The sequence below is a fragment of the Peromyscus maniculatus genome, chromosome 3, assembly GCF_049852395.1.
Source record: "Peromyscus maniculatus bairdii isolate BWxNUB_F1_BW_parent chromosome 3, HU_Pman_BW_mat_3.1, whole genome shotgun sequence".
Lineage (NCBI taxonomy): Eukaryota > Metazoa > Chordata > Mammalia > Rodentia > Cricetidae > Peromyscus > Peromyscus maniculatus.
This window is the reverse complement of record NC_134854.1, coordinates 4411701-4439454: the sequence shown is the minus strand read 5'-3', so window position 1 is coordinate 4439454 and position 27754 is coordinate 4411701. Positions and strand designations below refer to the sequence as shown.

The 27754-nt window shown below is 40.5% G+C and overlaps 1 protein-coding gene across 10 annotated transcripts in view; it reads right to left on the bottom strand.

Annotated features, from left to right (window-relative positions):
• Cadps2 (calcium dependent secretion activator 2) overlaps positions 1 to 27754 on the bottom strand; it is a 544863-nt gene that overhangs the window by 269722 nt on the left and 247387 nt on the right. For all 10 annotated transcript variants that reach the window (XM_016006862.3, XM_016006864.3, XM_076566153.1 and 7 more), the window contains exons 5-6: positions 25072 to 25308; positions 20887 to 21008 (exon numbers count right to left, since the gene is read on the bottom strand). In XM_016006862.3, the coding sequence (XP_015862348.3) occupies positions 20887 to 21008; positions 25072 to 25308 (359 nt within the window). The remainder of the gene's footprint in view (positions 1 to 20886; positions 21009 to 25071; positions 25309 to 27754) is intronic.

Genomic DNA, 27754 nt, shown 5'->3' with positions numbered 1-27754 from the left:
TTTTTTTTTGGTGTTTTAGAAATCTATTTGATTTTTTTCACTTGTCTTCTTGGGTTCCCTTTTTAAGGTTCTCTCATAGTATCTGTTTCCTTCTTCAGAAATTGTTATAGAATATATCACATGAATTCAATGGTCTGTCAGCTTAAGTGGCAGCCGTGGTTTTCTCAAGAGATGAATCTCTTCTAGTTTTACTTTTCTATTCACTAAGAAGTCTTACTCAAAGTTAAAAGCAAACAAATAAGAATACACAAATTGAGGCAAGCTTGCAAAACCAAATAATAACTTTGTTTGGCTTATGAGACAGGTTAGAAACCCACACTGGCCTCCAACTCACTATGAAGTTGAGATGTATAGTGTAAACTCTCTTAGCCCTCTTGTTTCTACCTCCCACAGGCTGGGAGTAGAGGCATAAGTTATCACTTCCTGTTGAAATGCTACTTACGAGATGAAAACACAGTGTGCCCTCCATTTCCTTTTTAATCTTGTGAATTAATTGCACAAACTTTAATCAATCAAATGTGTCTCACATGTTTGTAACTTTGGATGAGTCAAAAACTGTAACTTGCTTAATCTAATTTAGTTAGTCTAAATATATTGGTGTCTTTTTCCAGGAAAGCTTACTGAACTTGTGGCAAAGACAGACTCAGCATCTTTTAACGTCGCTTTGAAAAAGTCTTCAACGATATTCTGCTATACTCACAGATTGGTGTCTAGACCAATTGTCATTGGAGAGGTGCCATCCAGCAACCAATGAAGGCAGTTTCAGAGACCCACACCAAATACTAGGGAGAGCCAGCAGAACCCCACAGAGGAGGGTGAGGAAGGACTGTAGGAGCCAGAGGGGTTGAGGACACCACCAGAACATGGGCCACTGAATCAACTAAGCAAGGCTCATAGGGGCTCACAGAAACTAAAGCAACAAACACAGGTCCTTCATGGATTTGAGCTAGGTCCTCTGCATGTATGTTGTGGTTGTACAGCTGGGTGCTCTTGTGGGACTCCTGACAGCGGTAGTGGGAGGCACCTCTGACCCTTTGCCTGCCCTTGGGATCCTTCTCCTCTTACTGGGTTGCCATGTACAACCATGATATGACGGTTTGTGCCCAGTCATAGTGTATCCTGTTAGGCCATGATCTGTGGATATGCGCGGGAGGCCTCCTTTTTTTTTCCTGAAGGGAAACAAAGGAGAAGGTCATCTGGGGGAGAGGGGGAGAGGGAGAAAAGAAAGGCAAAGTTTTATTTAGGGTTTCTACTGTTGTGATGAACGCCATGACTAAAAGCAACCTGGGGAAGAACGGGTTGATTTAATATTACAGTTTGTAGTCCACCATCCAGAGAACGCAGGGCAGAACCTCAAGGCAGGAACCTGGAGGAAATGGTGTAGACGTCACAGGGAACACAGCTTGCTATCTTACCTGGCTTCCTCAGCCTGTTTTCTTATACCATCCAGGACCACCACTCAAGAGTGGCAACCATGCGCGTGGGCAAGCCCTATCACATCAATCACCAGTTAGGAAAATGCCCCGCAAGCTTGCCTACAGGCCTACATTGCCTTATTAGTACTTATTTACATAAACTACACTGAACAGCAAGGCATATAGGTGGACAAATTTTAAGTGCAGACACACACAGTTGTATTTTTTGTTAAATAAAAAATTCTACATATGTTTCAAAGATGTCTGTTTTGGACAATGTAGCCTATTAAAACTGACATTATAATAGCTTTAGCAACGTTAAGATTCCATCTTATGTTTAGGAAGTGTTTCCTCCCACACACCAAGAATCTCCATGTGAACTGCATTTTTATAACCTATACTGCTTTTGCTGCTGTAATCATGTTCCACGTGGGTAAGATAGGATATAATGTTGTATTACTTAGGATTTGTGGAAGAAAATCTGTTCCATGGAAATGGATTGATGATGTAACTTAGCAGGCTACATTTAGCTAGGCAGTGGGTTGAGGTGGTAAGAACTAGTGGCTGCTATCAAACACATTTAGAATACTCCTGCTTACCTTTCTCATGCACAAATGACAGAAGGTAGCAAGTGTAGAACAGTGGTTTTATGTGTGTATCTATTTTTTTATTTATCAATATGCTCTTTAGAGCTGAATACTACAATGAATATTCCATTAATAGACTCAAGACAGTACTATTGTCTGCCATGGGAGGAGTTCAGTGATGCATCAAAAGGAGACTACTCCCAGATATGGGGTGTAACTCTAGACAAGAGCTGGACTCTGTCTTCAAAGAGCTTTCACTCTGAAAAGTGAAAGGAGACAAAAATCAGAGACAGAAGTCTAAGAACTGAGAGGATGCAGTGTTACAGGATCAAGGGGCTTCAGAAAAACTTCACAGGAAGAAAACCCTATGCTGAGCCTTTGTGGGTAGATATAAAATGACAGGCAGACAGCCCTGTGTGAGGACAAGGAGTCTTCTTTCCAGTCCCCCAATGTGGGCATTTAAAAATGTGGGTGGACCAAAGGCCAGGAAAGCTAAACAGGACGCCATGCAGGGGGCCACTGTGACTGGCAAGAATTATTCCCATCAAAAGGAAACTATACTCCCGCTGCCAAGCCACTGGGTAAGAATCCAAGTTGGAAAAGAACAGGTGGGTTGGAGGGAAGCAGTAATCAGGTTGGGGTGAGCCTTTCAGGGAGACTCCACCCAGGAGACACAGCAGAGTCATCGCTGAGGAGGGAAGCGTGTAACACAAGCAGGTGTGTTTCAGAAACGGGACTGAAATGCAAACAAGAAGGGAGGCTGGTGTCAAACAGGGCTTCACAGACTAAACCCAGCAAGGCTCAAATGGAGGTGCAAGGTGCCCACAACAATACACAGCGAGAGACAGATTTGCTTGGTAGCAACATGCTGGAATCTGCAGGCTTCAGACATGGGGATCAGGAAGAAGAAATTAGAACCACCCAAGTTTCTAGCTAGGACACTTGTATGGTAGAAATACCACATATTCATACAGCAGAGAAAAGAGGAAGATTGTCTTTAGAGTCTTTTCTTAAAATGTAACTACTTTGAATGTGATGAATTTAAAGGGTTTGAAGGTATCAAGAGAGAAGAAGGCATGCTCTCTATTGCTAGTTTATCCAAAAACTAGATTTTGTTGATCAGAGTTTCCTTCTACACCTGAAAGCTATTTCTTTGTATTCTTTTATGGGTATTGGTCTTTTTTATAAAAAATTCTTTCAAAATAGACATGCTGCATATAATACAAAATATATGTTAAAGTAATACAGAACAAGCTATATGTTTCTTGTTAAATAGAACATTACATTTTACTATGAAATTATTGCTCATCTATGCCATATGGATATGTATTCCTAGACGATATTAATTATCTTCCTTGTAATAGATCTTAATTTACGTAAGTGATTTTATAAGACTCTAGGCTGGTTGATCAGGGTAAAAGAATATGCTATTTAAAAATGTTTATTATGTTGACCAATTTTAAGAAAACGATCACTAAAAAACATAGATACTTTTTGTTCAGACTACGAGAAAGCTGCGTGACAGAGCAGGGAGGGAGGGGCACCGAACCACAGCGACCCATGCAGTAGCTAAGTAGAGGAACTAGCCTCTTTGTGAACAGAAAGAGCAGAGCCAAGCCCAGCCAGCTGTAAACAAGCTTTTTCTTTCTAAAGATCTCACCACCCGCAGGAACACAGCAAAGGTCACTAGCTAGGTTGGGGACCTTCTCTGAAAAAGGGAGCCATGAAACATTCACAGATATGCCCAAGAAAACACTAATGATGAAATTTTAATGTAATCACCAATCTGTCTGATGATGGGGGGAACAAGTCCATCTGTTAGTCTCATCACAAAAGTGACTAATCACACAAGGTCCACAAACTTGCTCTAGGCTTTCCAAAAATAATGTTGCTTCTGCAATTTTAATGAGTTCGCAGCAGCAGAAATCAGGGCCCCCAACTCTAAACCTGATTATGAATTAATTCCATTCTCATGGTTAGTAGGGTAGGTGCTTAGCATGGTACACATTAACAGTAGAATGCAATAGAACCACATGGTATCAGGTTGCTGAAAGTTGAATTTGGAAAAATGTCTGGTCTGCCTGTTTTGGTCTGTCAGGACTGGTTTACTGAGCTTTCTTAGAAACAGTATTTGCACAGAAAGAACTAGAGAGTCACATAACACAAAACACTGCCCAAATAAATACTTGATTTTGAGTTCTCAGGAGGAACTTTGGGTACAGCTGTTCCTTGTTGATGGTGAGGTTGACCCTTGGCTACTGAGCAGAAAAACACTGGCTGCTCCGTTTTGGAATGGACTTCCTGAATGTTAAATGATAGGCTAAGCTTTTATGACCTTAAAATTACACTTACGGTTTGTAAATTTTGTTTAATCTTTTTTTTTCCTAGACACCCCATTTGAAACCAAAGTAATAAGGGGAATGAGATTAGAAAAATGTAGAAGGTTTCATCTCTGCCACTTTGGCAGACTGATAGAAAATTTGTAATATTTTCACATGCAAATATTAAAATTTTTGAAGATTCTTATGAGAATTTGCCAAATTTAATAAAATCCAAATGTTGCCATCTGCCAACAAAGCTCTATTATGGCAAAAGAGGAAAATTAAACATCAGAACACAGTGAGAATCTCCCAGACTTGCTCCAGGTAAAATTGTGCTATTTCATAAGCCAAAAGATTTCAAGTTGTTGCCAACCAAAGCCATCTTGCGCTTTATGTAATAAGGAAGTCTGAGCCAGGAATGTGAAACTGATACTCGTGGAAGTATCGACTAGCTCTTCCTTTCTAATTTTTTTTTTTTTTTTTTTTTTTTTTTGCCACACTTAATATCAGTGCAGTTTCTTTGGTGGTTTTCAGCCAATAAAGTTTTTTCAGAAATCAAAATAAATGAAAAAGTGTATCTTCCCAAACTGTCCAATCATGCTATGCCCAGAGCTTTGCAGAGTGTCTCTAGAGTGTACCTTCTCCAGAACACACATATAGGAGAGAAGAGGATGTGTTGGTGCAAAAACAATCCCTCAAAACCTACATAAATATAGTTTTTCCTTAAACCGGTGAAAAATTACATAGTCTAGGCAATGAGGTTCTTATATTTAATATTTTTTGGTCAAATTTCACAGAAAAGAAAAGCTATATGCACCTTATCCTACCTGATAAAGTAGCCTGTGGCAGATGATGCCTGTGAAAACTCCCAGACAGGAATGCTTATAAGTTATGGTTGCTTTAAAACACTGATTTTAAAAATAATCAACTTCCCATTAACTTTACTAAGTGACCAGATATCAAAAATAATATTGAAAATACAAGGAAAATTAATGTAACAGATATATTCACACACACACACACACACAAAAAAAAAAAACACTTCAGCAGGGCAAAGGTGTCATTAAGGTGGTTTGAGATGAATGTTTTTGCATATAATTAGATGATGCACAGATCAGAATCATGATCAAAGTGAGGAGAAGAAAACAAAGTCCAGTTTTTTTCCAAATGTGAATTACCCATTTGGATGTATGAAATAAACGGTATAGAGTAAGCATATGAAAATCAACTTCATTTGCAAAGATTGGTTTTCGTTTTAAATTACATGTATGTGTGTGCTGTGTGTGGGTATGTACATGTGAGTGCAGGTGCCTGCAGAGACCTGGAGTTACAAGGCTATGAGCTGCCTGATGAGACAACTAGGAAACAAGCCGGGGTCCTCTGTAAGAACTTTATGCTCTCTTAACTGCCGAGTCATTTCTTCAGCCCTTAAATCTGATTACAAGCACTATAATTATATGCCATGCGATCACCTAACTGAAAAAACACTATATAATGTGTGTATTATATACATGTGGGCATTAAAAAATAAACTTTCTATAAAGCCTCATATCTCTAGACTAAATATAAAAACTAAAATATAAAATAGTGTATTAATGTTAAATATTAAAGAAAAATCTTTATAAAAAAGAGTGTCCTGGGAATGGGGAAAGATCTTAGTTGGCAAAGTATTTGCTTTGTAAGCATGAAAATCCATGTTTGATTCCAGAACCAACACAGAAAAAGCTGGGCATGGTGGCACACAGTTAGAATCTCAACTCTGAGGAGGCAGAGACTGGTTGAACCCCAGAATTTACTGGCCAAACAACTTAACCTACTTGGTGAGCTCCAGCCCAGTGACAGATTCTATCTCAAGAAAAAAAAAAAAAAGCCAATGTGGATGGTTCCTGGGGAATTACATCTGACTTCCACATATACACAGTATGTATGTCTACATGTGTACTCCTATATACATATACATGAATGCACATATACATGCAAAAACATATGCAAAGTAAAAAATTCAAACATGAGAGTGAGTTCTTAGAGCAACCTCTTTGAAGTCAAACTGGTCTTAAAGCATTGATCAGAGTTTGGAGCTGGAGAGGGACCTGGGAAGGGCTGTGCACTCAAGTACAAGCAGAGAGGAATGAGGAAGCATGGTATTTTAGGCTTCTGTATCTTTTGGCTCTCCAGATCACCAGTACTATTTGAATTCAATGATTTATTTAAACAACATCATGGGCTCTAGCTGCTTCTCGAGTTAGTGTGTTAAGAGTGTGGTCCTCTGTGTGGCAGCCTTGGGGAGGTGAAGCCATTGAGAGTAAGACAATGGAGCAGCTTACAAGTACTGTGGAACAATCCTTTTCTACACTATGAATATATATTACTCTCATTGGTTAATAAAAAGCTTGCAGGCTGGTAGCTGGGCAGGAAGTTAGGTGAGAAAGCCAAACTGAGAATGCAGGGAAGGAGAAGGGCGGAGTCAAGAGTCAGCCATATGGAGGAAGCAGGGTGAGAATGTTGTACTAAGAAAAGGTACCCAGTCAAGTGGCTAAACATAGATAAGAATTATGGGTTAGTTTAAGTGTAAGAGCTAGTTAGTAATAAGCCTGAGCTACTGGCTGAGCATTTGTAAGAAATATTAAGCCTCCAAGTCAATTATTTAGGAAGCAGCTGCTGGGTATTTGGGAGTTGCTGGTGGGACAGAAACTTTCATTTACACTCAAGACATTCCAGTTAAACTGCACTAGTGGCTTGTTACAAGGAAGCAAGCTTGGTCCTTCCTCAGTCCTCTGGCTTCCTGCTTCACCATGTGACCTCTCCACCTCACAGATGATCCTGCCATGATGGTATCCCCTAACATATGATGCAGTGATGGAAAAGTGATGGAAAACTAGAATTATGTTGTTTGAATGTTGAGCCTCCAAAAACTGAGCTAAAAAAAAAAATCTCTTTTCTTTAAATATTGATTGCTGCATTTCAGGTGCATCATTATAATAGGAAAAGGAATAATAAGATTCCAAGGTGTTTTTACAAACTCGTTCAGATTTTCTAGAATCTCAAAGGGTCCCAATAATACAAAGTTGCATTTTGTTATCAGATCAGCCTTGCTTCTGCTGATTCACATTCCCAGTGGGAGTCCCCAGCTGCACTTCAAGTCCACAGCTCCAAAATGTGTAACAGTTGAGTGCCCTGGATATAATATATTAACACAATGCCAATATGGGAGATACGGTTGCAAGGTTTCTGCCAAAATTTACAACGGAGCACTAGAGATCTTTTGACAGCTGAGTTTTTACCAGAACAGATATAAATCTTCTATGACATCAACTGAGAAACAAAACCAGTGTTGATAGTGAATACATGACAACCAAAGGATGTTCTCCCATCATAACTGACATAGGGACATTATTCAGGCTGAAAACCACATCCATTTGATAGAAATTAACTATCAAATCTTTTTTAAAAAATGGTGCTTACTGAATAAATATCAGACAATACAAATATCCAAGCCAAAAATCCCAGACGGGACTCAGAAGACAAAGGCACATTTCATGTCATAAAATAATGCTTGATGCTTTCAAGAGCACTCAGTATTTCATTAAGGTTAGCATACTTCACTCCCCCAGCACCTGCAAATTCCTGGACTTAAAAGCAGAATGCCAGGAGGAAAAGTTTAAAGATGGGAGAAACATGAACACCAGAATAGAGGAAAACATAAGGAAGCAAATCAAACACAGAAAAAGAATAAGAATATAGGTGGAGCTGAGGATTCCTACATACACACTTTGATCCACAAAACATTCCTTCCAATAGGAACCCCTGCCTCCGTTTTACCTGTGAGGAAACAGGCTCAAAGAGCCTTAAGGAACTATCCATGATACCATAGCTAATCAGAGTCAATGTTAGGATTTCTACTCTGTGATACTGCATGATTCACCTGAAGCCCATGTTATCTTGATAAACGCCCACCACGATAACCCTGAAATCAATGTCTCAAGATCATGAGACAATTTTTTTTTTTTTTTTTTTTTTTTTTTTTGCTGTATGGTCCCCTGTATGTGAAAAATAAGAGTGAAAGCAATCAAGAGTCAACACAGGTTTCTAAGAGCAGGATGAGGGGCGGAGCATGGAGGACAGAGGGCAGGGTTGACTGAGGAACATTAAAAGATGCAAAATCTTCAGATGGTCAAGTTCTGGAGACCTAATGTGCAGTGTGTTGGTGACAAGAGACAAAACTAAACCAACTATGAGAATCATTACATAAATATGTGTATCCCCAAGGACACAGTGGAGTCACACACCTCAAGTATTTACCACCATTGACAACTGAATTCCTTTAAAGATTATTTACTTCCTTAATTGTTAGCCCATGTATTTATAATTAAATAATTATAGCCCTTGGCATTTCTTCAAATCATAAACTTATTTAACAAACCACAAAATGGTATTCAATGAGATTTCTTCAAATGGCTTTCTGGTTCCTCATCATTTTCTTCATTCCTGGATTCTTCAGAGGATGCTGGCAAAAGTATCAGAACTGCTACTTCTCTGCCTGGAGTGTGCTAAGCATTACTGTTTGTGCCCCATTGGATAGGTTTTCTATGCCACACAGAGTGCTCTGATCTGTACCACAGCACTGGAGAGGGCAGGCAGCTCCCTAGGGTTGCTGGACTGTGCTGAGAGTGAGGGCAACCCTGAGTGTATGTGATTTTCATGGGAATTGCAGTTACAAGTCTCCTGACCTCAAGGCTTGGTTCTAACTCCAGGATCCAGCAGCTCTTAGAAAAGCCGCCTTCAAACCTTCTGCAAAGTGACACAACCTCTTCACACATTTGTAGGTAGACATTTTGCTGTAAATCTAAAAAGTTGCAAAGGGGTATGATTTCTGGTGTATTTTAAACGCTGGCATTTAACATAAAAACCATGATGTTCCTCTTAAGTAGAATCCATGTTATCTACTTCTTACAGCACCATGACTGCAGTACCTGCCACTTAAAGTGGACCAGTACAACGATTAACAAAAACACATAGTATTCCTTTATTCCTGGAACCGCTACTTTGATTTTAATTCTCAAGAGACTTAGAATTTTATCACAATGTATATTACTGAGTGAGCATGCTTTGATGGGGATCCTATTTATCTATGTCAAATTTATGTATAAAAAATGATTGTTTGCCGGGCGGTGGTGGCGCACGCCTTTAATCCCAGCACTCGGGAGGCAGAGGCAGGTGGATCTCTGTGAGTTCGAGGCCAGCCTGGGCTACCAAGTGAGTCCCAGGAAAGGCGGGAAGCTACACAGAGAAACCCTGTCTCGAAAAAAAAAAAAAAATTGTTTGCTCTAACTAGAATGTCTTTATACTAAAATGCCTGAATTTAGTTATTCCTAGGAGTACTGGTACTCGAGCACTTCAGTGTAAGTGATAAAGTGTAGATTCACTTCTTAAACATGCATCTCAAAGAAACGGCCTCTGCTTTGTTTCTTGAACAGCTGTGCCCATAGGTGCCCAGTGTTGAAGCTAGAGTGAGTCAGAGTCCAGCCTGGATTTTCATCCAGGTTTTCATTTTTTCTGTTATAAGAGCTATGAAAACGAGTGTATGGGAGTATTATGATAATAATGCCCATCAATTTGTTTACTTTCTATTTAAATGTCTCCAAGGCATATAATGATTAACAGACAAAATCTAGCTTTCAATTATTTAGCAGGTAAAGGCTTGAATAAATCCATCAGCCTCCTTGAAAACAAAGTAGTGGCAGACATCTAATTTGCAAAAGGATTGATTGAATCATAAGCCAATCGCTTTCTCAAAATCAACAGTAATATTTTCCTGTTGAGTGTTGCCCTGGAGTGTTTTCCACTCTGGGAAGAACCAACACAGAAGGAAGAAGTTGGTGGAGAGGGATAGCTTTTGTTTGGAGAGCAGGAAAGGAATAATTGTGAAAGGAGGCTGAGCACGAGGGTTGCAGGTAACAGGCCCTTTACTAGACACCAGAGGGGCAGAAGGGAGCACTCATGGAGCACTCATGGAGCACTCATGGAGCCAGAGGAGCCATATGTCAATTTTGCTAACACCAGCCTTGGGCTGAATTATTCCTGGGGAACAAACTGTTGGTTTATTTACCTAGGAGGCCTCATATCTCAGTTTAGAAAATACTGTCTCAGCCAGAGTGGCAAATGTCCAAAAGTGATTATGTAACTCCAGCCTAATTGAACACACACAAGAAAAGAACTGATCTCTTGAAGAGAATGTCTTCCATGGAATGTCTAGAAATATAGGAATTTGGGGTGGGAAAGAAGACAGAGACTGGTATGTCTGATTTTGTGGCTAACCGTTTGGTATTGGACAACCACTTAGTGTGCTCTTCCCCGGGAAGACTATGTCTCTCACTCTCAGCATTCCTTAGTTTGCTGTAGTTCTTTGTGTAGACTGCGCAGGGTTTAGGAGCCGTGCATTCTCCTGTCCACTTTATCACATCTATTGGTGTTGTACTTATTCAGTTCCTATTTAGGCAGTCATAGTGGTGAGACTTTATGGGTGTAGCTTCTGTCATTCCTAGGAGGCACGGCCTCACAGGCAACTAACTCCCTGTTCCTCTGTCTCTAGAAGTGCTTTTATGTAAATTACTGGAGCACCTGCTGAGATCTCTTACTATGCCAGGGCAGAACCAGGTGGTATAGTGTACAGACCTTGTCTTCAAGGAGCTTCCCATATTTTGTCCCTCTGCTAAGTAAAGGAAGTTCAAACATAAAGAGAATACATGGGTTACATAATTAGCCCAGTAGCCCTGTGGGAAAGCAATGAAGGCAGCCCTGGGGTGTGACAATGGCAGAAGACCTGGGAACTGGTGATGGGTGAGAAGAGCATCATTAAAGACCTGTACCACCCTGCAGCTGCCATGTCCATGATTCTTGTTATTATGAAGGGCTGTGTGAATGCCCAGGGTCTGGTGAGCCTCCTGAGACCATGTTGGTATCCAAGGGCCTTGCTGCCACTGGGGCCATACTGATCTGGGTGGCCTGTGCTGCCACCAGGGCCAGGGCGACATCTTGACATTGGGGCCCAAGCTGTTGCCAAGGGTCATGTCTGGGACTGTGTTCTTGCTATAGCTAGGGTCTGTGATGATGTCCATGGCCTGTGTTGCCACAGGGGTCATAGGAACCGTGCATGTTGAAATCCAAGGGCCATGCTGAGCTGGCCCACCCCTCACTAGTTCTGAAATAAATGGCTCTGTCCCTTGCTGGACACTGCTGCAGGAGAGTCGGCCTGACCCCGCACTTGGGAGAGATGGCCCCATCCCTCACCATGATGTGGGAGATCTGGCCCTCGTGTTATTGGCATAGGAAAGCTGGCTCTGCCCTTTGCCAGAGAGGAGCAGTCCCAGTGGCCCAGAGTGACCAGCTCAGCTACCATCCAGGCCTACATCCTGGGCCTTGGGTTGGCCCACCCTAACATCTACTCCATCTATGGTCTGCTGGAGTGTGTGAAGGGACTTGTCCTGCAGAGCCATAGTTGGGTGATCTCTATGACTCAGGACAACAGCAGGATATCCAAAAGGAGTTTCAGTGAGAATCCAGTGATGATGGTGTACCAGCGGCCTTAAACCAGACCAATGACTCATTGCAATGAACAAGCAATTGCTGTCAAAGGGGTAAGTTACCTGCAGCCTGCAAACCTAATGCAGAAGTGTAAGTATCCCTAAGGAGACTTCTGTCTCCAAATGTCACTGCTGGTTTCCACTGGAGCTTAGGTATACTCTCCTGCTATAGTCTGGAACATTAACTAGTCTAAATTCACATTTGATCATATCTTCAATTATGAAGACCCCAGATTAACTTTCGTTACTGGATATATTTACTGAGAACATACAAATACATTCTCAGTGCATTAATGCCTGCTTTGGGCCAATGTTTGTTTCTTTAGGCTCCATTTTGCTCTGTGTCATCAGTATCACCCTTAGCAAAAATGTCACTTTTAGATATTTTAATAAGAACAAACAATATGTCATGATTTTAATGATGGAAATGAGAAAATAAAAGGACCTGCAGGTAGTTCAAATGTTTTCCTTTTGATTTGTCAAAAACCAGTACATTTTTGATAGATTATAGAAAATGTAGCATATTCTATTGCTAATCTATAAATATTGTCTAATAAATTATACCTCAGAATTCTTATATTAATAAATTAAACTGGAAATGAATATAACTTTGAGAAACATTCTATTTTAGTTTGTATGTGATCTATACATCTAATCTTTCAAGCATCTGCCCTAGCCCTTGTGTCATTCTGGGAAGCTCTATAATTGCAGCTGCAACATTCTTATTGCCTTGACAATCATACTGTTGCACAGGTAATAACAATTCAGGTTAAAATATTAAGTTTACATAAATGTATATCAGAAGTAAACCATACTTCTCATCACTCTGGCTAGCATCCATAAATGTATTTCCCTAACGATGTGGCATCAACTGTTCTTGTTTCTTCCTGCTCTTTTATCTTACTCTTCTAGAGAGAAAGGAAGCAGAGAATCAACGGTCTAATCCAACAGCTCCATACGACAAAGAAGACACAGCCAGCGTGGCATAAGTGTGCTGCTGTTCACAAAAGGTTGGGTTTTGAAGGTCTTGAGATATAGTCCAGTCTGGCTTCAAAATTGCTATCCTTCTGCCTCAGCTTTCCTAATACTGAAATTTCAGGTGTCTAACAACTACCTCTATCTGTCTGGTTGTGTTGTCTTGACAAAAGAATGTAAACCAATATTTAATTCATTGTTCTGATTAATAGTATACTGCTTCATTATTATCATGCCAATTATATATTTAAAACTTATGAGGTTAGATCTTCCCAGTTCAGTTCAAATAATTTCATTGCCTTTATTTCCAAAGTATCAAGACCTATCTTGACTCTGCCTATGAGATGATAAGCTCCCAAGGGTATGCAGGCACTCAAGGAAGAATCACCACTGGAAGGAATAGGTCTTAAAAGGTACAGACACATCAGGAAATCTGTGTCCATTACATGAGCATAACAAATCTCCTGTCTCCACTCGTCATTACTTACTATCCCTCCATTTCCTTCAGGTACTTTCATGGTATGGGATAAACCTCAGATGAAGGAGAAAAGGGGAAATGGTAAAATGCTATAAAGCTATACCAAAAACATTCTTTTTTTTTTTTTTTTTTTTTTTTTTTTTGTTTTTTCGAGACAGGGTTTCTCTGCGTAGCTTTGCGCCTTTCCTGGAGCTCACTTGGTAGCCCAGGCTGGCCTCGAACTCACAGAGATCCGCCTGCCTCTGCCTCCCGAGTGCTGGGATTAAAGGCGTGCGCCACCACGCCCGGCCCCCAAAAACATTCTTATATCTCATCCCTAGGGAGTAAAATGTTCCTTGGCAAAAATAGTTTCTCCCCATTTTCTTCTTCTTTTCTGTATATAAAAACATTAACATAAAGGCAACATTTTGACCAAATTAGATTTTATCTTCACCAATCCTTTAAACTTATCTGTCAATATTATTTTCATTGGACCTCAAGTTCTATATTCTGAGTAATACACCAAACTTCCTTGCTATTTCTGCCTAATTACCGGCAAGAATTCTGAACTACAGGAATGAAATAGGCAATGGCTAGAACTCTTGATTATGTTTATTGGAAATATGGACTAAATAAGGCGCTTTAATTAGTATCAGACAGAAGGATGAATTGATCTCCAACAAAGCACAAACTGTTGAAGCAATAAAAATTTAGAAAACGTGTCTGAGGCATAATTTAGGATGATGATGGAAGAGATGAATCTCTTTCCTGTTGTGCAAGATGAGTTTGGGATTAAAGTAACTGCACTGGAAAGCTGCAGTTGGTTAGCACTCAGGCAGTGTGTGTTTAAGGTTGTCTGCCCCCGGGAAAACCACTGTACATTCAGAGCTTTTAATTCATTTTAAAAGCTACTTGGTGTTCATAGCAAACCACAAAGGCTATTTTGGTCAAATTTCTTTGTGAAGAGTAGTCTAAAAGAGTTCTAAGTCCTTACTGTAATAATTTCTCTCTGAGAGTGAAGAATTTTAATTGACTAAAATATTCATTAAAAAGTTCCCTATCAGAATATTTTTATACCTATATTATGAATATTTTAGAGATTTAATGAGCAACAATTCATAAAACCTTTTATTTTTGTGAAAAATATTAGTGTTAAAGAAATATGTCAATATAAATTGAATATAAGATTTTGTAGAAGCTAGGCTAACTAAATAAAAGCCAACTACACAGAACAAACATTTTATGATTCCATTCTTTTACCCTCCACTCTGATGTGTTCTTTCCTGGAACTATGAGTAGAAACAAGAACAGATTACAGGTGGGTATGGAAAATCTTTTCAAACTATCTTTTAAGACACAGTAATAATATAATTGAAAAATTTGGTACCTGTCAGTTAACTTGTGAAACAATAAACTTACACATGTTATAACCAAATAAAACTGTTTAAGAAGTTTATATAAAAAAAGGCATGGCAATGAGAACTCTTAGAACAGCTGACCCTCTTAAAGCCCCACAGACTAGTAAGTAAATAAAAAATAAACAAACGTAAGTGCCAGGAAAGAACTCAAGAATTCAAGTGTACTAGTGGGTTTCCAATTCTTCTGTTGACTAGACTTGAGTTATAACAGCCATTGGGGTGGCCGGGTGCAACCTGGGGCTTTCATTTCCTGGTCCTAAGAAGCTTCTGCCATTGACATTATTTACTATACAAAGAACCTTTTATACTTCCCCAAAGCACCATAATGAAGGAAAATGAAGGCACACTATAGCGATAAACACAGTGCTGAAATCATGCATAGTGATTAATTTACAGTCTTAACTGCATAAATTGATAAGATTGTAAAGCAAAGCCAAACTTTGTATATGATGGTACTGTGAAAATAAACAATAAAGCAAACTAAACTTAAAAAAGAAAATCGTATAAAAGCTAATTTATAAGATTTCTAAAAATACGTATTAAAATGTTTAATTGGAGTTATCCTACATGGGAGGTGGGAGAGGGTAGCAGAGATAATGATTTCCCTAGACATAAAGCCTACTGACAGGTTTAGGATACCATCCTTATAGTTGTTAGTCAAAGGGGTCCCAGAGGCTTCTAAAAAAATACAGGCAAGTGTCATTTCTCTTGACTTCCCTCTAGAACATTATGATAAGACCTTATTGCTGAAGATACCACATACTTTGGCCACAGGGCATAGAACAGCAGTCCTTCACCTGTAGGTCACAATTGCTGTGGGATGGTCTGTATGTCAAATTGCTCTCATTGGTCAATAAATAAAATACTGGTTGGCCAGTGGCCAGGCAGGAAGTAGGTGGGACAGGAGAGAGGAGAATTCTGGGAAGTGGAAGGCTGACAGAGAGACACTGCAGCCGCCGCCATGACCAGCAGCATATGAAGATGCCGGTAAGCCACCAGCCACGTGGCAAGGTATAGATTTATGGAAATGGATTAATTTAAGCTATAAGAACAGTTAGCAAGAAGTCTGCCACGGCCATACAGTTTGTAAGCAATATAAGTCTCTGTGTTTACTTGGTTGGGTCTGAGCGGCTGTGGGACTGGCTGGTGACAGAGATTTGTCCTGACTGTGGGCAAGGTAGGAAAACTCTAGCTACAAATGGCGCCCAACGTGTTGGCAAGAGTTTCCACCTAAAACCTGAGAAAAGATTCTAAAACGGAGCTAAAAACAGCTTCTTAATTGTCTCTCTCAAATGAGCGGCAGCTGCCGGTTTGAGCTACTGGCAGGTTCCTGGCGTGTGCGCTCAACCTGCAGTATGGCGGGAATGAGGCCTCTACAAGTGGTACATTAAGCTGTGTGGTGGATTTAGCCTTTGCTAGTACAAAACAAAAAGAGGTTTCTGGGCTACACGCTGCTTGGATAAAAGCACAGACCCACGATGGCTCCCAGAGCTGGCAAAAAAAACGTAACACCGCCATGTTGGGAAGCTGAAGTGGGCGGAGCCAGCAGCCACAGCGCTGTTTCAGGCTTAAAAGGCTGCAGCTTAAAGCAATAGGCTCAAGGTAATATAAAAAATAAGCCACATGAAGATGGCTACCACACAGAGAATCTGGATTATGTTCTCTTTGATATTCATAACTGAAGAGAAACATTTGATTGCAAAAGCTGTTGAGTTATGCCAAAATGTGTGTTTTAAAGGTACCTTAACTTCAAAATTTGGATGTAAGGATTTGTTGCTTTGGAAAGGAGGCTCTGCTTTTGTTTCCACAGAAAGCCAGAGGCTATGGATTTGTTCCAGATTAAGATACATCAGGTTTGACCAGCCAAGACCACCTGAAAAAGGTCTCCGATGACACCATGGCCCAGATGATCCAACATCCAGAATCGTTTCAAGTCACGGACTACTCCATGATCCTAAAATTTTCTTTGTGTCCCCATAAGATACAGCGCCCCCCTCCAGCAGGAAGTAGTAAGAGAAGCTACGCCCAAATTCCCAAATATACCAAGCTGACTTTGGAGATGTGTAAAAGTTAAAACCTTCCTTTTAAAAAAAAAAGAAAGGGGAAGTGCTGTGGGATGGTCTGTATGTCAAATTGCTCTCATTGGTCAATAAATAAAATACTGGTTGGCCAGTGGCCAGGCAGGAAGTAGGTGGGACAGGAGAGAGGAGAATTCTGGGAAGTGGAAGGCTGACAGAGAGACACTGCAGCCGCCGCCATGACCAGCAGCATATGAAGATGCCGGTAAGCCACCAGCCACGTGGCAAGGTATAGATTTATGGAAATGGATTAATTTAAGCTATAAGAACAGTTAGCAAGAAGTCTGCCACGGCCATACAGTTTGTAAGCAATATAAGTCTCTGTGTTTACTTGGTTGGGTCTGAGCGGCTGTGGGACTGGCTGGTGACAGAGATTTGTCCTGACTGTGGGCAAGGTAGGAAAACTCTAGCTACAAATGGCGCCCAACGTGTTGGCAAGAGTTTCCACCTAAAACCTGAGAAAAGATTCTAAAACGGAGCTAAAAACAGCTTCTTAATTGTCTCTCTCAAATGAGCGGCAGCTGCCGGTTTGAGCTACTGGCAGGTTCCTGGCGTGTGCGCTCAACCTGCAGTATGGCGGGAATGAGGCCTCTACAAGTGGTACATTAAGCTGTGTGGTGGATTTAGCCTTTGCTAGTACAAAACAAAAAGAGGTTTCTGGGCTACACGCTGCTTGGATAAAAGCACAGACCCACGATGGCTCCCAGAGCTGGCAAAAAAAACGTAACACCGCCATGTTGGGAAGCTGAAGTGGGCGGAGCCAGCAGCCACAGCGCTGTTTCAGGCTTAAAAGGCTGCAGCTTAAAGCAATAGGCTCAAGGTAATATAAAAAATAAGCCACATGAAGATGGCTACCACACAGAGAATCTGGATTATGTTCTCTTTGATATTCATAACTGAAGAGAAACATTTGATTGCAAAAGCTGTTGAGTTATGCCAAAATGTGTGTTTTAAAGGTACCTTAACTTCAAAATTTGGATGTAAGGATTTGTTGCTTTGGAAAGGAGGCTCTGCTTTTGTTTCCACAGAAAGCCAGAGGCTATGGATTTGTTCCAGATTAAGATACATCAGGTTTGACCAGCCAAGACCACCTGAAAAAGGTCTCCGATGACACCATGGCCCAGATGATCCAACATCCAGAATCGTTTCAAGTCACGGACTACTCCATGATCCTAAAATTTTCTTTGTGTCCCCATAAGATACAGCGCCCCCCTCCAGCAGGAAGTAGTAAGAGAAGCTACGCCCAAATTCCCAAATATACCAAGCTGACTTTGGAGATGTGTAAAAGTTAAAACCTTCCTTTTAAAAAAAAAAGAAAGGGGAAGTGCTGTGGGATGGTCTGTATGTCAAATTGCTCTCATTGGTCAATAAATAAAATACTGGTTGGCCAGTGGCCAGGCAGGAAGTAGGTGGGACAGGAGAGAGGAGAATTCTGGGAAGTGGAAGGCTGACAGAGAGACACTGCAGCCGCCGCCATGACCAGCAGCATATGAAGATGCCGGTAAGCCACCAGCCACGTGGCAAGGTATAGATTTATGGAAATGGATTAATTTAAGCTATAAGAACAGTTAGCAAGAAGCCTGCCACGGCCATACAGTTTGTAAGCAATATAAGTCTCTGTGTTTACTTGGTTGGGTCTGAGCGGCTGTGGGACTGGCTGGTGACAGAGATTTGTCCTGACTGTGGGCAAGGTAGGAAAACTCTAGCTACACACAATCCCAATACCAGACAGAGATCCTGCATATCAGATATTGACATTACAATTCATAACAGTAACAAAATTAGTTATGAAGTAGGAACAAAAATAATTTCAGGGTTGGGGTCACCACAACATGAGGAACTGTATTAAAGGGTTGCAGAATTATGAAGGTTGAGAACCACTGGCATAGAGCTTTGAGGTTGATAACATGGACACTTCCTTCCTATTGCTCAGCTCCATTGTGCCAGCAGGGGCTATGTAGGTGGTAGGAGAAGAGTCATCACCTAGTTGTGAATTCTGAACGCTACGATAATGACCAGACTAGCAATGTATACTCATCAGTATAATGGTGGCATAAATTTTACCAACTACTTTGTAGGTTTCCTATACTCGAGCAGTAGATGCTCCATACTCAATAAGCAGGAATAATAAGTTGGTCAGAAAAAAAAAAAGGAACATGAGTTGGGAAGAGAACATGATAGGATCTAGAAGCATATTCAATTGTATACATTTATGAAATGGAGGAGGAGTGGACCTGGTCCCAGAGGGAATGGCTGGGCAGTGGTAGGCAAGGAGTCAGGAGGGTAAGGAGTTTGAATGGCTGCTTCTGGACACTACATTACTCTGTTTTAAATCTCTGATCATAACATTTAACCCTCTGCATCTTGCCAAAGTGCCTGCTTCAAAGCAATGTGATTCTTGTCCATTTCATCTTTAGTGCCTAACCAGTGCTGTCCAGGATCTCAACAGAAGGTTTCTGAACGATCAAAGTGTACATTGACACCATGCAAGAAAGAAAAAAGATATGCTCTGAAAGCAGTGTTCAAATGAACATCTGACTTCCTTAGGCCCTCAGGACAGAGAAGCATTTTCTTTTATGGTTCTCTCTTTCTTTTCTTAAATTAATTAATTTATTTTACATCCTGACCACAGTTCCCCTTCCCTCCTCTCCTCCCACTTTCCCCTCCTCCCCCTGCCTAATCCACTCTTCTGTTTCTGTTCAGAAAGGGGCAGGTCTCCCATGAGTATCAACAAAGCATGGCTTACCAAGTTGCTGTAAGACTAAGCTCTTCCCTTTGTATTTAGGCTGGGCAAGGCAATCTAGTATGAGCAATAGGTTCCCAAGAGCCAGCCAAAGCATTAGGGATAGCTCCTGCTCCCATTGTTATGAATCCCACAAATAGAGCAAGCTACACAACTGTCATATATATGTAGAGGGCTTAGGTCAGTCCCATGTGGGCTCCCTGGTTGTTGGTTCAGACTGAATTCTTAGGAGCCAGGTTAGTTGTTTCTGTGGTTTTTTTTTTTTTCTTTGTGATGTCCTTTACCCCTCTGGTTCCTACAATCTTTCTTCCCTTTTTTCAGCACGATTCTCAGAGCTTGGCCAGATGTTTGGGTGTGGGTTTCTGCATCTGTTTCCATCAGTTACTGGATGAAGGCTCTCTGATAACAATTTTGGGGTAGCTACCCATCTGATCACAGGAGATGGCCAGTTCAGGCTACATATCTACTATTGCTAGGAGTCTTAGCTGGGGTCATCCTTGTAGGTTTGTGGGAGTTTCCCTTGCATCAGGTTTCTACCTGACCCCAAAATGCCTTTCCCCTTCCAGTTTAGTACTCTCTCTCTCCATGCACCCTCAATCTGATCCCACAAGTTCCCATTCCCACTGGCCCCCAGTCCACTCAGGAGATCTCTTCTATTTCCCCTTCCCAGGGAGATCCATGCATCCCCTGCTTGTTATCTAGCCCAGAGAGGCAATTTCTATCAGAGCTAAATCTGGAAAGAAAATTATCTTCTTAGCTTCATTAAAATCATTTTCAAAGTTTGAAACATGGTTAGTCAGCAAATGACAGTATCATCATTTCTGATTTTTGCGTGGTATTATTCTTTAACTGTTTACTCACTGGATCATTCCAAGCTTTAGTGCAGAACATCTTCCACATGCGTATACTACAGAACCTCAGGGAAGCAGAAGCTACTGCAAGACAATTTTGGTAACCTACACAGGTCCCCAAATAACCCTGGTACCAACTCAGCAGTCCTCATAAATGATTTAGAAACAAATGTTTTGTGGCATAGTGATTAGCTTCGTATCTGCATCACTTTGAGAGGTGGTGGTGGTGGGGACATGGAAGGGGTGGAAGGGAGCAGATGTGGGAGGGGCTGAAGGGGGAGGGAAGGGAGAATGGCATAACATAAAAAGAGAAGTATGCATAGTGATCTCAACACAGCTGAGACAAAGCTAGCCAAATGGTTTCAGTTCCTAGGTATAATATCATATAATTATTTACATAATAAGACACATTTCTTTGGATAAAATAAAATGTCTTTTTTTCTTTTTGTCACAGAGCTTACTGTGGTCTTGAAGCTTCAGCCTGATCTGTCTGGAGCTTTTCTCCGCCTTCCACCTCCATTGTACAGTAGACAATCCGATTAGGAGCGACTGACTTCAAACCTTGCACTTCCATTATGACGATCTAAAGAAAACAATTTGAAATTAATATGTAAAGTGGATATTGGTCAATAACACAGACAAGTAACAGCATGAATAGTTTGGTAAGGATCTCAGGAGACCCCATTTTCACTCCTAGCTGAGGACCTATTGGGAGGTGATGGCTTCTGAGAAAGGGAAAGCCAGTTTTCTTCAGAGGTGTGACTCCTGGCATGTCCACCGTGCTCCAGCAGATGGCTTCAACCATGCCCATTTTGGTCACAATAATTTGGGACTGAGTGGAATGTCTATCACACACACACACACACACACACACACACACACACACACACACACACACGAGACTCATCTATATGAGAGGACAAGAAGTAGGAAGTTGGGAGGGGGAATGAAAGGAGGTCTTGAAAGAATTAGAGGAGGGGAGTTAGGGTGCTGATATGAACAAAATACTTTATACACATGCATGGAACCCCCAAAGAATAAATAATAAGATTTAAAGGAATAGTAAGTAGCATGAACATTCAGGAGTAGGAAGAACAATTGATGAACTCCTCTAGTGCCATCACTAGTGTGTCTGGGACATCTAAATAAAACAATACAGCCCTATTGGTCTAATTTCCAAGGAGGGGGACAAAGTCAGCCCCCAACATTAGTGAGAAAGAGCCAAAGGTCATAGACCATCAGCTAACTGAACTGTAGCTAGTTCAGTTGATTCTCAACAAAGCCTGATCATGATTTTATAGAAAATAAAACTCTGCTGCACTCTATGCTGCATCATCTCCCCTCAGTCTCTCGGTGGCTAATGCAACAAGAAGAAAACAGACAAGGTTGTCCTACAAACAAAAGAAAGGGAGGCACTACACAGCATGTGCCTGAGCAGTATGTAACCACAAGGCTACATGGCACTTAAACATGCAGCCCAGAGATATGGTGGAATGTAGCCATGTATCAGACCCACAGGCAGGCACAAGGTCCACTAGCCTAATGTTAATGGGAAAGTTCACTGTGAAATTATCCAGACTCAAGCCACAGATTGCCCCATGCAGTTAAGTGATTCCTAAGCTGACAATCGCATGCTTCTCTTGTTTTGCTTGATTTAAATGTCCCTTTACATGGCATGTTCAGTATGCTAGCTTATGTTCTGCCTCATCATTCCTTCTCAAGGCTTGGTGGATGGAGATCACACAAATGTTATCTCATACGTCTGCTTTTGATACCATTAACTTCCTTAGTGGGTTCAATATACACTGCATGAACTGAGTGCAGGCACTCGTTAGGTGTTTTCCACACACCAGTAAACAGAAAACTAGGAGGGGAGTGTATTTTCTGCAACCAACATGCCAGTAGCAGAAATCAGGTTCTAATGGTTATAATACGCCACTGAGCCACAGCCTGGTGGTGCGCCTGGGCTGAGAGGGAGCTTGATAAGCATCAGGAACAGCCAGGAAAGGGAGCAGGAGCCACTCACTGAAGAGAAGGGTGGTTTGAGCAAAGCTTTTCAAATCTGTACTTCCTGAATCCTAGATTCACTTCCTGGTTAAGACACATTCTACACTGGACCAGCTCTAAGCCTAAAAACTGAAATGTGAGAGCTAGACACTGGATTTGCTGCTGACGTTTATGAGTTTTCATTGTTGAAGTCAGGATCCAAGGAACCAGCTTTGCTTAATGGGCCTGGCTGGTGTGACAGCCTGTGGTTGGAAGGCTAGCCACTCATCCCTCAGGTGTTCTGGACCATCCTTGCTTAACATGATTTCACTGTGCCGCTGGGCACATAACTCATTCATGAAACACTGTGGGCACAGAAAGCAGATTTGTATCCATCTATGGACACAAAATATCTGCCCAAGACAGATACCGCAATAAAGGATGTCAAAACAATTTTATAAATTTGTTATTTATACAAGCTTCTCAGACCACACAAAAGTAAGTTTCAGCTTGCATTCTCTTCTTTAGAGGTTACATTGCTAACTCAAAAGCTCAATCTAACATATTGGTAATAAGGTACAGAATAACAATTCAGTCACTTGATATCACTGCACAAGACCAATTTTGACTTTGAAAGGGAAAAAGAACTGTTATTTAAAATTTTTGAAGACTTTTAAACAATAAAAAGGGAAACGTTCAGAACTGTATTTTCACTTCAGAATATTTAAAATATAAAATTATATAACATTAAAAGTATTTTCTTGGGCTGGAGAGATGGCTCAGAGGTTAAGAGCATGGGCTCCTCTTCTAGTGGTCATGAGTTCAACTCCCAGCAACCACATGGTGACCTACAACTACCTATAATGAGGTCTGGTGCCCTCTTCTGGCCTACATGCATACATGCATTTGGAACACGGTATATATAATAAATAAACAATTTTTTTAAAAAAAAAAATCTATTTTCTCCCTATAAATTTAAAATACAAAGATCTTGTGAGAAAAAGTTACACTGCAATTAAATGATTTAGGAGAAAATTTTTTAAAAGCATTAACATCTTTTTTTTCTCTGTCAGCCAAATATCTATGGCAGGAGATGAGAAAATCCAAAGTATAATCCACTATGTAGTTCCAAATTAAACATTCATGTTCTGAAGCTGGAGAGACTGAAAAAAAAAACCCAGAGGCAAAGCAATTTGGCAAAGCCATTAGGTAAACCCAGGATGAACAGCCACACATTTTTACTCTGACACCAGGTTTAATGCATTTACCTACAAAGCAATCCTGGGAGTGAAGACGACGAGAAGCAGTTGTCACATCCTCAAGCCCATTAAATGGAGGAAAAAAGAACCAAAGCAGACACTTGCTTTTTCTGCTGCCACTTAGCAAGTTGAACGTCATCAAAGAATTTAAAATCTACCTCCCGAGACTGGATGCCCTTGTCCAGGCCAGTCAGCAAATACAAACAGTGGCATTGGGAATGAAACAAAGTGAGAATCACAGTCTATAGAAGAAGCAGTAACACTTCAGCAGAAGCTTTGGGAGAGGGGCTGGGAAGCAGGCTCAGTGAGTCAAGAGCTTGCTCTGCAATCGTGAGGACCCGAGTTCACATCCCCAAGTACACACATGCGGCAGCAAGGTCTGTAACCCTAGCACTGTGTGTTGGGATGCGGGGGGGGGGGGGGGGGGGGGGGTAGAGACAGGCAAATCCTGAGGCCTCATTGGCTACCCAGTCTGGTCCAAATGGAGAACACTAGGTTTCCAGTGAGAGACCCAATTTCAAAAAGTGAGAGGGTAAATGATTGAGGAAGACACCCTGATGTTAACCTCTGGCTTTTACATGTGCCCACAAGTGTAAACACACACACACACACAGTTCAGAAACTATAAATTTATGTGTGACACTGCTGACATTTGCACATAGAACAGATATTGTGAGGTGAAAACACTGGAGTGTAAGCTAAATGATGACCTGACTCTTTATAATAATACAATCTTTTATCATCATTTCCTTTACATAAGGTCTTTCCCCAAGGACTTTTGTGGGAATGGGTATATAAACTCACAGACATAGTCCACATATTTAGATTAGATACTAACACAGATTAACACACACGCATGGGAGACAGGAATGAGCAGCTTCAGCATGGCTGGTCCTCTGGATTAAAATAAGATGGATACAACCCTGAGGTTTTGCAGACATACTTCTAAACTTGTTTTATTTGTTCCTGTTCTGGCCATGTTTCCTCTCTTTATAATGAAAGTAGAATTCCTGAAAAATATTTTTTTTCATCATTATAGCACCTAATATTGTGCTTTAAACATTGTGCTTGATTACGTTCTAGAATGCTAATCCCATAGGTGAAGTAAACTAAAACCTAAATTAATCAAAAGCCATATAAGACAGACACCACTTGCATGTTTAAATCCTCTTTGCACCTCCTGTACCTGATGTTTATTTTGTCAATGAACTTACACTAGTTTAGAGGGCACATAACCATGCCTCACAGCTGTTTCATTAATTCTAATATGGGTCTCACATTGAAAACAACTTGTGTTTATTTGTATATAGAACAAAGACAGACAACAAGGACCACTTAAAAGTCAATGGCAACTCCAGCACAGCCTCTCGTCTACAGAGGAGGGGAGGGAAAGCCACTTACCTCTAAGGTGAATGACAATACCACATCAGACTTGGACAGCTGGATCTCATTCTCATCTCCTAGGTCCAAAAATGCAGAATTCTGGGAACGCTTTAACTTCTGTAGTTTAAATTCTGGACCGCCTTTAGAAACGGGAAGACTCTCTAAATTGGCCATCAGCAAATTCACGGAAGCCCGCAATTCCTCTATGTACATACTCTCCATTTCTTTTGAGATAAATCTGGGGAATCTTCTTTCCTTAAAAATGATTAAAAAAAAATATTAGGCCAGTCCCATTAGTTATACCAAAACAGGCTACATGATGAAATGGCTCACCTGCATGGTTCTATGATAGTTTCCATATAATGCATCTACCCAACTTCAGTCTGGGGGTTTAAAAGCCCCAGGTTTTGGCAATCTTGACTCTATCTAAAGGTACCTTATATATTTCATGTAGAATCATTGTGGTATGGAATGAATAACATTGTCTATATTCTTTCATATTAATCACTCTTATAAGATGTGCTTAAGTGAAAACAGGTAGGGTGAGATGGCTTCATGTGTAAATAAATCTTAACTGGCCACCATCTTCAAAGGACTTGGAGTAAGTGATCTGCAGAGAAATATTTAGGATACACTGCTCTGCTAACCAGAAGAAAATCATTTTCCTGGCACCATTCTTACCATACATGTACATTATTGGGAGTACTTATGCACAAAGAGTAAAACCCCTTTTACTGCAAATAATGTGGATATATTTCTAGAATTGGATAATTTTCACATTGCACAAACATGCAAATATCCCTTATGGCCACAATTCAAACTTTCACTAAAGGTTTAGAAAAAAAACACAATGTAAAGCAAAAAGCCAATTTATGATAGAAAAGAAATAACAGTATAATCTGGAAGATTCTATTCTATTTCAGGATTCCATTGGCAGCTTTCTTTTTTAAATCTCTCCAATCAGCTTCTCATTTCTCACACTCAATTAAAAACAACATCCTGGGGGCTGGAGAGACAGCTCCACAGTGGAGAGCAATTGTTCTTTCAGAGGACCCGGGTTTGGTTCCCAGTTCCCACATGGTACCTTGCAACCACCTGTGATTTCAGTCCCAGGGATCCAACTGCCCTCTACTGACCTCTACAGGCATGCACACAGTGCACAGACATACCTGCAGGCAAAGCACTCACACTCATAAAATAAAATAAATTGAAAAATGTAAAACACAATTGCCAGAACATTAATATTTAGAGCTAAATTGCCTGCTGAGAAGATTATGCTAATTTATATTCCATAAAACAGCAACAGCGGACATTTTTTTCTCTCTCTCTTTATTCTTTGCTAACTTGGCATTTGGCTCTTTCCTTCAATGCAGAAGGGATGTATTTATTACATGAGGTCAAGAGTTCCGTCACTCTTAGTGTAAACAAAAGGCTTGGGGAGGAAGGTTTAGTATGGACATATTTCCAATGATTTTTTAATGTTCCAGAAAATCTCAGCCTTCACTGTTGTTTCCATTTGTATCACTGAAAACCCCACTTTTAATAACAGCATCGCTAACAGCAGTGGGATGCGTCCAGCATGCTCCTAAGAATGAGGCGGCCTCTGACTCACTTGTACCAGGTCATTCACTGCATGGACTGAGACATCTGGTGTCAGATCAGGAACCAGCCTAGGAGTCTCAGGCTGCCTGTTTTCTCTCCTCCAATTTAACCTTCAGATATCCCTCTTAAAATCATTTACACATAATCAATGCTAAATTACATATTTTTACAAACATTAAATTTCTGCATTAATAATTAATTTTCCTCAAGACCCTTAAGTTGGAAGCCTCATTACTAAACCAAGACTTTGCCTATCCAGCAGGACTCAATTTTGTTTTAAATGAAGGCAAAAAGGAAAAAGGAATTCATTAAACCACAGCTATGTATTATTTTAATGATTTAATTAATTTTAGGTGTATGAATCTGTCTGATACCTGCAGATGCCAATAGTGGGCACTAGGTTCCCCTAGAAGTGGAGTTAGGGATGTTTTTGTAAGGGGGTCTGCTAGAAACTGAACCCAAGTCCACTCTTAAAAGTAACAAAAGCTCTTGAGCACTCAGCCGCTTCTCCAGCCCCAGTTATACATGTTTGGACAAGCTTTAAAAGCTTTCTGGGGAAAAAGAATCATGTGAAGTTCAGAAATGAGGCAGAAGGATGAGGGGACAGATCTGTTCAGAGATAGAAGGGTAATGCTCATCTTTAATCACCTGAGACCAGGTACCGAGTTACACTTTCTGTTTACTAGGGATTAAACATTCCAGACAGAGAACTGACAAGTTAGCTTCTGCAATTCTGTCTGGAAAAGATGCAAATGTTTGTCTCCTATTTAAAATAGCCCAATGGCTACAATGTAAGTATATATTTTAAATTAACCACTTTGTAACTAATCCAAGAAAGTTAAATAATGCCCACTTTGTTTCTCAGAGTCTCTCTTGGATATTTTTATTATTCAACTGGTTTGTCCACTGATAAAGCATTGAATAAAATACTGTATTTTCATTTTGTATTTGTATGGAATTTATAATTTTTCCTTTTAAAATTCTATCTTCACAGAGGAGAGAAAAAAGAGCCTGTGACATATTTGAAAGCTCAGATGCATCAATTTTTTTTCAAATTTCCAAGGTGTTGCTTTATGAAAACTAACATTAGCACATAAAA